The sequence below is a fragment of the Sinocyclocheilus anshuiensis genome, unplaced genomic scaffold (genome assembly GCF_001515605.1).
Source record: "Sinocyclocheilus anshuiensis isolate Anshui unplaced genomic scaffold, SAMN03320099.WGS_v1.1 scaffold1746, whole genome shotgun sequence".
In the NCBI taxonomy this organism is placed as follows: domain Eukaryota; kingdom Metazoa; phylum Chordata; class Actinopteri; order Cypriniformes; family Cyprinidae; genus Sinocyclocheilus; species Sinocyclocheilus anshuiensis.
This window is the reverse complement of record NW_015545562.1, coordinates 1,083,969-1,097,385: the sequence shown is the minus strand read 5'-3', so window position 1 is coordinate 1,097,385 and position 13,417 is coordinate 1,083,969. Positions and strand designations below refer to the sequence as shown.

The window sequence follows — 13,417 nt, the reverse complement described above, 5'->3', positions numbered from 1 at the left end:
ATCTGTGACCTGTGACAAAAACAAATTCATATTTATTTCAACTATACCTCCATGCCTTCAAAAGGAGTCTAGGCTTGATATATATATATATACATATAATCTGTGACAAAAACAAATTCATATTTATTTCAACTATACCTCCATGCCTTCAAAAGGAGTCAGGTCTCTAGGCTTGATCTGTTTCTTCTCTTTCTTTTCTGAGTAAACAAAACACAAACAATCACTAAAGCACTTTTTATAATATTTTTTACCCTATTCTTCTCAGCCTACCAGCAGATTTCTTGCGGTTTTGCAGGTAGAACAATAACTGTTCCACCTCAGGAAGTCTGGAAGGGGAAATGAGTCTACACTCCTCCACTACCTTCCGTGCTAAAGACGCAATATCCGTGTTGGAATTCAGGCTTTTCAGACGGATTCTGCAAACGGAGGAAAGTTTTAGCTCTAAAAATCTACCACACAATCAATTTTCCTACTACTCCATTTATCTGAATGATCTTACATCTTCTGGCACTCCTTGCGTTCTCCTAGCATCGGGTCTCCCGTCTCTCCAAGGATTGTAGCTTCCACTTCATATTGGACAACAAGGGCTTTTTCTGTAGGGTGGACATCTAAACTGCCACCCTTATATTTCCTGAAGACAAAACATTACAGATTATTATTGATTATTGTTATAAATTACATACTTTTCCTACTATTTTTGAAATTGCCTATCACAGCTATGCTGATGATACCCAGATTTATGCCGCCCGCAGCTGGAATCAGCTTCCAGAAGAGATCAGATGTGCTAAAACATTAGTCACATTTAAATGCAGACTCAAAACTCATCTGTTTAGCTGTGCATTTATTGAATGAGCACTGTGCAATGTCCGAATTGATTGCACTATATTTTATGTATAATCATTTTCTATTCTTAACTGTTTTAAATTCATTTTAAACTTCTTAAATCATTTTCAAAGTTTTTAAATTCCTTGTTTTATTGTTGTGATTATTTTTTTTATTATTATTTTCTTTTCTTTTATGTAAAGCACTTTGAATTACCACTGTGTATGAAATGTGCTATATAAATAAACTTGCCTTACCTTACTTTTGAGTTACCTATGAAAGATGTTTGATGCATAAAGCTTATCTTAAAAAAAAGTAGTATTTTATTGGTAAAACAATCATGTTTTGTTATCCTTTTTGTTTTGTTTTGTTTTTCTCAGACATGTTCCCAGATAGTAACTTGTTATTGTTATCCTTCAAAGCACCCTGGAGCAACATTAAATAACACAGTAAATTAATGTAAACATTCAGTACCATTGTAAACATAGCATACGTACAAATACATTTTATTAATTCAATAACTCTGTTTAATATGATGAATGATGATATTGTGGTGATGATGATGATTATGCCCATATAACCGTCACTTGAAGACACATAAATATAAACTGATGCCATCATTTGCCTGAATATTTTGAAAGCTGTACATATATATAAAAAATTAATGTCTTACGCCTTATAAAACATTTACATGCATATATATTGTTTATATGCAGTGTTAAGCTCAAGCTCGACCACTACAGCTAATGACAGAGCTCGCTCGCATTACACAAACACTCACCGTTTTAAATATCTGGCGTCGTCCGCTTGCATTGTTGCTCATAAATTAAAGCAAATAAACCTGTGCGGTCGATTCCTGTCTGATGTTTTGACGTGTGTCTAATGTCTGGACTGCTTCATCGTTTCTGCTCTGGCAGGATGCTGCTGTTTGTGTTGCTATGGGTGTGTACTGAAATTCTGCGAAGAAGCAGAAATAAGCGGAAGAACCTCTAGCGCCACCTGTATATGTGGAGGTACGCATCGCTCACTTGGAATACACGTACAGGCTAGGCTTTTGTTGGATTTGATTTGTATTTATGTATTTATGTATTTATACGGGTATTTGTTTTTCCTCAACGCATTTTATAGTGCTGAATGTATTAGTTCAAGTCTCACAGTTTTAATTACCTATTACCTATATTTTACAATTGGAAGTGAACTAGTTATTGACAGCCTCTAAACCAGATTAGCTTGTACAAATTGCTGTCAGAACAATAAAGACTGTAAGAATAAATGATACTTTTTAACCACCAACCCAGTTTTTATACAATTGTTGGACTATTAGAAAAATGTCTTGTTTTGATATGTCTTGTTAGAAGAAACAAGTCTTAGAAAGTTTAGAACACATTAAGAAATAAAAAAATAAAAACAAAGACAAGACTTTTTAACCTGGCTTTATCCAATGTTCAGATTTCTGTTCTGGAAATGTATAAGATTTTTAATGAGTGCATTTTTAATTAAATAATCCATGATTATTGATCCATGATCTAAACATGACATTTCAGAAAACTTGTAATTAAAACTTTTTTTTGTTATACTGTGATGAATCAGCTATAGGGAAGTATGGTGAAATCTATTCGATTTTTTTAAAACTCAAACAAAATGTTTGAAATATTTACCTATATTAACATGGCTTTTTGGACCAACTTTAGGACCTGCATTATTTATAAACAGTCTTCTCTAATTGCATTGAGCATGCATTTCCAATTTAAGCACTGGTTCAGTTCTGGTTCACGAATATCACATACACTAAGGTGATGATCATTTGGCAATTTATCTAAATTTCAAACTGCAATCATATGAGTAACACATGGCCCATGAGCTGACATGACTAAAGATGAGAAGCCTGATATCTTATCCATCTTATTTCTCTCTCTCTCGCCCTATCTCTGCTTTTTCACACAATTTGTATGTGTAGCTCTAAAAAAAAAAACGTTTTAAACTAAAACTTAACAAAAAAACATGTTTTTTTTAGCAATTGTGTCATTATTGTAGCTTATGTCAATGCATGCAGACAAATGAGTGCATTTTTAATTAAATAATCCATGATTATTGATCCATGATCTAAACATGACATTTCAGAAAACTTGTAATTAAAACTTTTTTTTGTTATACTGTGATGAATCAGCTATAGGGAAGTATGGTGAAATCTATTCGATTTTTTAAAAACTCAAACAAAATGTTTGAAATATTTACCTATATTAACATGGCTTTTTGGACCAACTTTAGGACCTGCATTATTTATAAACAGTCTTCTCTAATTGCACTGAGCATGCATTTCCAATTTAAGCACTGGTTCAGTTCTGGTTCACGAATATCACATACACTAAGGTGATGATCATTTGGCAATTTATCTAAATTTCAAACTGCAATCATATGAGTAACACATGGCCCATGAGCTGACATGACTAAAGATGAGAAGCCTGATATCTTATCCATCTTATTTCTCTCTCTCTCGCCCTATCTCTGCTTTTTCACACAATTTGTATGTGTAGCTCTAAAAAAAAAACATGTTTTAAACTAAAACTTTAAAAAAAAACATGTTTTTTTTAGCAATTGTGTCATTATTGTAGCTTATGTCAATGCATGCAGACCGTAAGCAGCAACAGCATGTTCAGATTAGATCTGTCTTTGATCTTTCATCACCACTGTGAACTTGCCACCAATACTGTGTATACAAACATGAGAAGGCAGTGCTAAGAATAGACACTACATAAGCCGCTTGTCACTAGCTGTGAATGAATGCATGACTCTCTGGTTTATGTGTTGGTATGCACTAATATGCCATTCTGGATGTGTCTATATGGAACGTAAGAGAAGGAGCTTCTTCTGGAACTGGAGAAGAAGGCACCACCTCTCTTCTGAGGCAATCTTACCCGTCCCTTTCTCATTCCACCACCCCAGGCCTAAAGCAGGTGATCTGATAAGATGTGGTAGTTTTAAGCACTCTGTTGAGAAAAGAACGCTCAACCGGTCAGTAACCAGAGGACTCCTACAGATATAGCAGCACCGTGGTGTCTTCAGAGACACCTTAAGCTACACATTATCACACACACTTTGAGTCACTTTGCAGAAGATTCAGAATGTCTGATTCCACGTCCATTATGGAGTTTAGCGGGACGCATCAAGCTTTCCGAGACCGCTGGGCAAAGACGGATGATGAGATGTGCAAGCACAGTATGTCTTTCCACTTGCACAATACTCTGAGGAAGGAGTTCTTCGCCAGCTACCTGTACCTCCTGGAGCAGATTCCTCTGGGTAAGATGTGGGAGTGGGTGGCACAATGAATTGTTTGTATTATGACCCTTTGAAGTTTTCCTGCAATATTGTTGTGATGAGAACCGTAAGGCAAACATTTGGAGTATGGAGTTGTGTCAAACCATATCCACAATAAATATTTAGTCTGCATCCACTAATATTCATGTTATTGGCATATCTGTCCCTATTAAAGCTGCTTCAAAATTACATTTGCAAATTTGAGAAGATAATGTCGAACAGCTATGCCTAAACCACAATATCCAATAGGAACAATTGATTTTCACTTAACAGTATACAGTACATACTATTTATCCCACTGTACAGCCATGTGTCTATTTTAAGCATAATTGCATAACATGTATATGCATGCTGTATACTTTAAATTTTACTGAATAATAAAATATCAGCTGTGACTTTGCTATGTTGGTGCATTAGCAGCAATAACAGCATATTTCAAAGTATTGAAAGGCTTTGGAGATGGTGGTTATGTGTTAAAGTTCCTGAGCCATTAACATAAAAAATCTCAGCAAATGTTCTCCTTTAAACAGCCATGAATATTATATGATGATATGGAGTTCATACGTAGTTTTGTTGTGTTGTTGACAGTGGTCTTTGTCTGATGAATGTTAGCTTATATTTCTATCAGATGTTGGGTAGTGTAAACTGCGGAGACAATTAAACCAGTCTGTCAGTGTTACTGTGAGTTACTGGTTGGATTCAGAGGCTGGATTTATTTCAACAGACTCAATCACAACTATTTGTGTTGTTACTGAAGAGTTTGGTCTGGTATTAAAACACAGAGATCAACAGGTTTTACCCTTGGCCTTTACTCATGTACAACAACACGGGGGGGAAAATCCTCTAAAGAACAGTTGGTGTTAAATAATATGTAAAGGAATAATAAATCGAGGTAAAAAGAAATATACTGAAAAGTGTTTCTTAAATTTTAAACTGTGAACTTTACGCAAAAAAAAACTTGCAGGTAACTAAAAGCTAGCAATAGCACTTGTAGTTTTTAAAAATGTAGTTTTTAACCCCTATATAATGTATTATGTCGGTGGGAAGGGAAAAACACACAAAAAAAGCAAATTTTACTACTGGAAACTGCAAATGCCCTGCCCAGTTACAGCAAAGTTATGTTAGTGTCAGTGAAGTTCATGTAATAAATGATGTATTCATGTAATAAATGACAATAAAAGTAAGCATTAGGAGCAAAAATATTTTTGAGTACATCGTAAATTACATCAATTGCATTTTAGACCAAAAGGGAACACAATCATTCATTCATATTTTTAAAAAGACTGATATGAATTCAGAAAGTGTTTTGTGGGAGAAATGAAAATTCTGTTATCATTTACTTACACTCATGTCATTCTAAACCTTTATGATGTTCTTCATTCTGTGGAACACAAAAGAAGATTTAAAAAATATATATATATTTTTTTGGTTACATTGATTTCATTTTATGGAATAAATTAATGAATACATAAATTAATTTTTTTTTTTAAAACATACATTTCTCAAAATATAATATTTTATGTTCCACAGAAACTGTTTGGAATGACATGAGAATGAGTAAATGGATGACAGAATTAGCATTTCTGGGTGAACTATCTCTTTCAGAGAAAAATTAGAATTAATGTCTTGCTTTGGCTGAAATGTTTCGAAATACTTGCAGGTTTTAATGTTGCCTCATGACCAATAAGGCAAAGCAGATGAGTGAGTGTTAAGCTATAAAGAGGGCCAACAAAAATATACAGGACCAAAATAAAATAGTCCATAGGGAATCACTGCCCAGTGTTACTATTTTTGACTTTGAACCAGTAAACTTGTGGTTCACATATCAAACCCTGCTCACAATTTCAGTATCACAGTCCACTCGCCCTGCCAGTTCTCTCACCTATAACCCTTCAGCAAGGTCTTCCCGCTAATCATCTGGTGATCCGATGTTTGACTCCAACTTTGCAAACATGCTTTGACTTAATAACTGGTCTGTCCTTTAAGTGACCAGCCGTTCAAGAAAGCAGATGTTCCAGCTGAACTTAATAATGATCCCACAGCTGACCTTTATATTTCAACTACAACACAAGATTAGGTTTCTAGCAATTAAATCAATGGCTTGTTTTTCTCTCGTTTTTTTAGTGTCTATGTGACTGTCTATATGTTTATTGCCCTACAGTGAAACTCTATGCCGTGACTTGTGAGTACATTAAAGGGGAGAAGCAGTTTTACTACAGGGCACAGAACTTCTACAAGGATGTCCCGGCATCAGAGGAGGGCATGATGGGAGATTTTGTGGAGATATCAGAGATCGACCTTGAAGGCTCAAGACAGTTCCTGAAAAAGTTTGTTGTATGTAATTTTAATTTTATCTTTCTTACTGAATTTGTATTATTCACAAGAAAAGCCATTGAAATAAACTTAAATATATATATTTTTTCTAAGTAAAAAAAAAAAAAAAAAAGATTATTGGATTTATGTTTTACAAGAAAATACTTTTTTGGCATTTTATGTAATTAATGTGAAATTTACTAACAATTTCTAAATGATCATTTTTTTCTATGCCAATTTTTTTTTCTTCAAACATTTGTTTTCATACATCAGTTAAAAAGAGTTCATTAATATATATATATATATATATATATATCCTTATAAATATCAGACACAGCCCTAGTGAAAGATAAATATACTCAAATGTATTTGTAATATTTCATGCTAAGTATACTACAAATACATTTACATATTTATGTACTTAATGAAAATTTTACCTGCAATTGTACTTTTGGTATACTAAACTGGTATACTTAAAGTCAAATTGGAACAACTAATTTTGTGCTTAATGCACTTTAATTGTGCATAAATAGTGAAGAAGTCCAACTAAAGATATACCGAAGTATATTTGATTGCGCTAAAATGGAAATATTGCAAGTATACTTTAGGTACACTTTAATTATCTTGCATTTAAAGGCCGATATTATTAAAAAATCATACAATCCTCATCAATAGTGACATTAAAACACATTTCAGGCTTATTATCAAGAAATATTGTGCACAAGTAGTACTACAAATAATGTTTCATTATAATTTTTATATCAGTGGTATGTCAGTAAATATGATAATAGATTTGAACTATACCAAGTATGAAATAAATGTATTTTAAATGTATTACTTTTTCACTAGGGAGCCTATGACAACAGACAATCATTTTTAATTGCACATTGCCTTTTCGGTCTGCTCATACATATTCTTTAGATAGCAAGACCTCAGGATCAGAATAACCAAGCTGTACACGTCTCTATAACACTATTTCAACATGTGGTAAATTAACACATCTAAGTTGACAAATGGCATTAGCTTCATAAATAGTGTTCAGCTGTTCTGCTGAAACTTTGACCCTGAACCTGGACTAGCACTCATAATTCTTTATTATTTTTGAACATCAAAAAAAAGTGTAATCATTTATTGTGTTTTTTATTATTATAGGGTCCAGGAAAGGCTGGCACCAAGCGGGCACTAGACTGCGGCTGTGGAATCGGGAGGGTGTCTAAAGGAGTTCTGTTTCCTGTGTTTGAATCCATGGAGATGCTTGACATGATGGAAGAGTTCATCCTCCACGCTCATGAGGTTTACCTCGGAGATTACGCAGACCGAGTGGAGGCCTACTACCTTTACAATCTGCAGGAATTCAGCCCACTTACAAAGAGATACGATGTCATCTGGCTGCAGTGGGTTGCCTGTGAGTGGATGGATGGTTTTCATGGATTATTTTATGTTATGTAACATATATTTTACAGTAATGTTTTGTCTGCAATTACTATTTTAATTTGACCTGTGTTTTCTGCCCACCTACATTTGCTTATTTTAGTAGGTCCAGTCTATCTTTGCCCATTTGCTGTAATGAGAGCAGCTGAATGCTAGTCAGAGTCTTTTGTTTCAGTATACAGTTTCATCTCCCTCACTGCAGTCTGTGTACATTTGACACAGACGGCATAGATATCTATATGAAACTGCTTAAAACCATATAAAGATTTTTTAAGACCTAAGTGACTCGACAAGTAGTTATACAAAATGTAAAGAATTCTGGACTTCATGCAGCTGTTGCTCAGCTTTACATAAACAGTATCTGCTAAATGAGTTTTGGACTGTGGACATTTTGAAGTTTACACACTCTCTTTTTGTCAAGAATTACATGATTCATCAACTATTTTACATTTCTCAGGTCATCTTACTGATAAGGACCTGATGGAGTTTTTAATGCGTGCTAAGCAGAGCCTGAGGCCCAACGGTGTGATCTTCATTAAGGATAACATGGCGCGGCAGGGATGCAAGCTGGACCCCATTGACAGCAGCATCATTCGCCACCTGGACATCATGAAGAACATCATTCAGACAGCAGGCCTCACCATACTGGACGTGGAAAAGCAGGAAGGCTTTCCTGAGGCCATTGTGCCTGTATGGATGATCGCCATGCACTGAAGGAAAGACTTGGGTTAGAAGCAGAGAATTTTTTTAGAGGAATGTGTTGTACATGCACTTATGTATAGTATATATTATAAATGCATACAATTTTTTTTTTTAAATTCCATTTACCAGCTAAAACTGTAGTAATTTCAGTTTACGGAATCAGTGGATTTTTTTTTTTTTTCAAATTCTTTATTTCTTGTTTTCTTTTTAAATATCACAATAAATATCGTATCGTGGACTCCATATCGTGATATTATCGTTCGTGAGATTTTGATATTGTTACATCCCTAATTACTTAATTACTGAATTTTTTTATATTTATTTTTAATTAGCTTTTTTATTATTTATTTATTTGCATGCTTGCTTATGAGTTGGTAAATAAAGTAAACAATGCAGTATGCATGTGCCAGCCATGCAACTGACTTTGAGATAAATCAGAATTCATCTCGGGTATTCATCTGATCCTTTTGTTCTCCTGAAGTATAATGGAGCTAATATGTGATATTGTAGCATGTTTTTAAATAAAGATATTAATGTAAAAGCTATTTAACTATTCTTATATTCTCAAGGTTTAAAAGATAAATGTTTAGATAATTAAGATATACTGTAATTGGGAACCGTAACTCATACCTCCCACAGTATTTGAAACCAGTAGGTGCTATTAGTGCTGACATTGTTTGTGCTGACATGATCTGAACCAAACCAAACAGACTAATGAGGTATTGCCATGGAGATGATATCTGATTTGTGCACTTTACACCGTACAGACCTTTCTAGATATTTTTCACTACCACTGCAGACAGATCAAAAGGAGGTCTTCCCTTTTGGGTTCTCCCAATTGTGATTTATGTCTCAGAAAGACTGTAGACATGAAAGATCCTATCCCCCTTGGACCCCAAAGTCAATTCTTTGGCTGATACAAAAAATTACACTCTATTTATGGGTACTCTTCTATCCTGTGCCTGATTAGACATTATATAAAATCAATTTAAAGTACAGTAATTAATGTTTGAATGAGAATAAATTAAATGTATACACGTATATAGCCAAAAAAAGTCAAAAAATAATACATTTCCCTTTCTTTTTTTAGTTGGTCTTCAGTTAGCAAGCTAGCTTACTAGCTTAGCATAGTGCTACCTGGTTAAAAGGCTTTTTGATTAGCTACAAGAAGATTTCAAGCTCTGTATTCGAACAGACATTAAGAAAGGGTGGATAGAATCTCGTACTACACGGTAATGCAGTTCCTCACAGATGTTTCTGGCAGATGGCCTAGGCCTCGGTTGACGTGTATGTTTGCTTTCCACTCTGTGTGTACTCTTAAGTCAGATACATTACAGTAATCCAGTCTCAAGCACAAAACCACTCATAGTACATATTACGAGCCATGATAGACTTGCGCTATCCACCCATCATGGTAGCGGTGCAAAAATAGCTCCAGTGGCTGGGAGAGAGGTGTTTGAGTGGAAATGTGTGTGTGGGTAGGCAGAATGGAGAAGCATGTGTTCATGAAGGTTGGAAATAATGGCAGGAGAGGATAATTGGACAGCTTTTACCCTGGACGTTAGCCACTCCGAGGCGCTCCAGTGGGTGCATAACTGCTGCCACCCAGGAATGCTCCGAGTCCTTGAAGACAAGAGAGTTACGGCAGTGATTGTGTTAGATGCAGCAGTCTGCGCTGAGAACACCATCAATCCAGTTCACCTCGCCTCGTACCTCTGGCCTACAGGTGGACTTTGTGAATGAGGATCTCTCCATCCGTGGAGAACCCTGCAAAGAAGACCCCAATTATTTATGGACATTTCACATAGAGCTTTAGATGAGCCTGCAGATTTCCAACCTTCCCACAAAGAAACAAGCTGTCGATTCATTCACTTCAGATCCCAGTTACACTGGAATATGTCATAGGATTGATAGATGCATGCACACATAAGGTATTCCTCGCTCACCCTTGCTCTTTCTCTATAATTTATCCCCTAATGTTTTTTCTCTGCTTGCCTGACAGAATCCTGCCCCTGCATCCGTTTTTCCCTTTCTGTCTTTCCTCTCTCCAGTGTGTCCTTCTTCCTGCTGGAATATGGCTGCATCAGCGATTCCCACCTTCATTCTTTGAATGAGATTAATGAAAGGCCAGCCTGCTTTAGTTTGATGCTGTTAATGTGTTGTTTTTAAAAAAAAGCAAGCAGGTGGTTTTGTTCGCATTTGTTTTATCAGCTCGTTCCATAGGTGTTTATAGATGCAGAGTCTTTCAAAGTATTTAAACGTTTAGAAATGTGTAACCCAGCGCTTTGTTGCATCCAATTTGAAAGGGAAAACATGACTTTAATTCTTGCTGCCCACTTTTTTTTGTCTAATAACATTTTAGTTGACATGAATGCAAAATTAAATCAAATTTTCAAATAGATTATATTAAAAAAATGTCATCTTATTTGGTTTTTGAAAATTCCGAAACTTTTGAACACACTCTTGTCAGGACACACTCTGTTTTTTTTTTGTTTGTTTTTTTTAAGCAGATTAAATGCTTTTATTCAGAAAAGATGCATCAAAAGTGATCAAAGACATTTATAATGTTGTGAGATTTCTATTCTAAATAAATTCTGTTCTTTTTAACTAAATCTAGTAGTCAAAGAATCCTGAAAAAAGTATCAGTTTTCACAAAAATATTAAGCCGCATAAATGTTTTCCGTATTGAGAATAAGAAATAAGTAATTCAGCTTTGCTATTACAGCAAACAAAAACATTATTTTAATAAATTTGATTAACTTTTATTTAATTTTATTAATGCAGCCTGGGTGATCATAAGAGACTTCTTTTAAAAAGTTTAAGTGTAGTAGCAAACATTCATTTGAGTTGTGTGTATTCTGTTGAGAAAGTGTATTGAGAATTATATATTTTTGTCATGTCCAACTGTCCGACTATATGCAATTCACATTGGCATGCTTGCCTTTGTATCCTTGGAACATGTGCAGATACAGTATTAGCTTCCATGATTATTGGAGCCCTTGTCTGAAATCCAAATAGTACCATCCATGCTAATGTGGCCAGTTTAATGTTAACCCCAATTGTAGTTTAGTGCTGAGCGCTGTGGTGTGGGACACAGAGCACTGGTAGCTCTCTGATGTGTGGTGATGGTGGTTGGACGGCGAGGTTCATTATTCATGGCCTGACATTCCATTTAATCACATTTTATTATGAAGCAGTGCAGGACTCAGTAAATCAGCCTGTGCCTGGAGCTCCTGGAGGAGGGCGGGTGGGGTGTTTACGGATGGCTTTAATCAGGAGAATTTCTACAGTGACACCCCCTTCATAACACACACACACACACACACACACACACACACACACACATTTTGAGCACACACTCATGCTGGTACTCACGCTAAACGACATATATGCAAATATACACACACTTATATTATCAACAGACTGCATGCAAATACAGACTTTATGCATACACACAAACAGAAAAACACTGAAGCGCATACACACAGACTTCGAAGTCCAATCTGTCTTTCCTCCCTCTTCATTGAACTCTGTAAAGCACCACCTGTTCTCCTTCTCCAGTTCTGTATTTTTCTCTTCCCTCTTCCTTCTCCGGCGTCCCTGCTCTCTTCCCAAAGGAGCACCTGGGATAATTGGAGAGATTCTAATGGAGAATCTGGACTAGATGCTGCAGTACTCATCCATGTGGAAATGTCTCCTAATGGAGGCCGCCTCTGGCCTCAGCACTCCACCGCTTCCTGCCCAGACCTGCCTCATTTGGGCAATCTTTAGTTCATCTGTTGTGGTATCACGCTAGTGCCTTTCTCTTACCTTCTTGGCCTGGAGGTGAACTTAAGTGATGATCTCCTGTTTGGTCTGAAAATGGGAGAAGTATTTGTGTATTTTATGTCTTTTCAGAGGCAAACCTGGAAGCAAGAACATTGCGGCATCTTTAAAAAAAAAATTGCATTCTGTTTTAATGGAATAGTTCACCCAAAAAATTGAACTTTTGCTTGAAGTTCTGCATAATGATTTTTGGAAAAAGTTTACTTTGTGCTCTATGGTTAAATAACAATGTGATTTTGGAATTCCATGAGTGTGACAATTAAATGTTTTAAGCTTTGTATACACCATATATAGTATTAAGATCTGTTAAATTTTTTTTGGAAAATCTCTCAGCACAGCTGCATTTTTTTATTACAAAAAAAGTAAAAACTGTAACATTGTAAAATATTATTACAATTTAAAATGGCCTTTTACTATTGTAATATTTTATATTGTCAATTGTGATAAAAAAACATGATCCTTCAGAAATTAGTTTAATATACTTGGTGCTTAAGATTTCTTATTTCTTATTATGATCAATGTTGAAATCCATAATGCTGTATTTGTGGTAGTCGTGACACTTTTTTTCATCATTCCTTTATGAATGCTGTTCTATTGAAAGAATATTAACATTATAAATGCCTTTACCTTCACTTTTGATCAATTTTATGCATTCTTGCTGAACAAAAGTAACCTATTGCGAGTTTTCTTGCGAAAAAGTTTGAGTGGTAGTGTGTGTTCTGAATCCTTAACTTGATAAAAAGCCTGTTTATGGGTCCTTGAGAGGGTGAAAAAAATGCTCATTATACGTAGCCTTCTAAAGAATAAAAAATAAATAAAAGGAGTATGACCTAGCGCTGTCGCGGTGAGGGAATTTCCCATGTGGTAATTTTGAGTGGCTCAATAGCGTGGTATGCGGTATTATCGCCATATATATATATATATATATATATATATTTGGTTTCGGTTTCATTGTCTTCTGAATATGACCTCGTTAGTTATATCGTAACACATACACACACACAAATTA

The 13,417-nt window shown here is 35.2% G+C and overlaps 3 protein-coding genes across 4 annotated transcripts in view; 2 read left to right on the top strand and 1 right to left on the bottom strand.

Annotated features, from left to right (window-relative positions):
* LOC107698375 (kinesin-associated protein 3-like) overlaps positions 1-1,772 on the bottom strand; it is a 28,268-nt gene extending 26,496 nt beyond the window's left edge. Inside the window, exons 1-4 of one of the 2 annotated variants that reach the window (XM_016499361.1) lie at positions 1,604-1,772; positions 500-631; positions 271-416; positions 139-197 (exon numbers count right to left, since the gene is read on the bottom strand). In XM_016499361.1, coding sequence (XP_016354847.1) covers positions 139-197; positions 271-416; positions 500-631; positions 1,604-1,635 — 369 coding nt within the window. In that variant the 5' untranslated portion in view covers positions 1,636-1,772. Of the gene's footprint in view, positions 1-47; positions 76-138; positions 198-270; positions 417-499; positions 632-1,603 lie in introns of those variants that run through there. The other variant, XM_016499362.1, reaches the window with a different exon arrangement.
* Positions 1,773-3,670: 1,898 nt separating this feature from the next.
* Positions 3,671-8,704, top strand: LOC107698334 (alpha N-terminal protein methyltransferase 1B-like). The gene is made up of 4 exons (XM_016499294.1): positions 3,671-4,119; positions 6,299-6,471; positions 7,603-7,855; positions 8,339-8,704. Exons 1-4 carry the CDS (start codon positions 3,945-3,947, stop codon positions 8,593-8,595), a joined length of 858 nt encoding a protein of 285 aa, XP_016354780.1. The 5' UTR covers positions 3,671-3,944; the 3' UTR covers positions 8,596-8,704.
* Positions 8,705-10,070: 1,366 nt separating this feature from the next.
* The window catches only part of LOC107698316 (alpha N-terminal protein methyltransferase 1B-like), a 17,996-nt gene continuing 14,649 nt past the window's right edge, over positions 10,071-13,417 (top strand). Inside the window, exon 1 of the mRNA XM_016499274.1 lies at positions 10,071-10,094. Coding sequence (XP_016354760.1) covers positions 10,071-10,094 — 24 coding nt within the window. The remainder of the gene's footprint in view (positions 10,095-13,417) is intronic.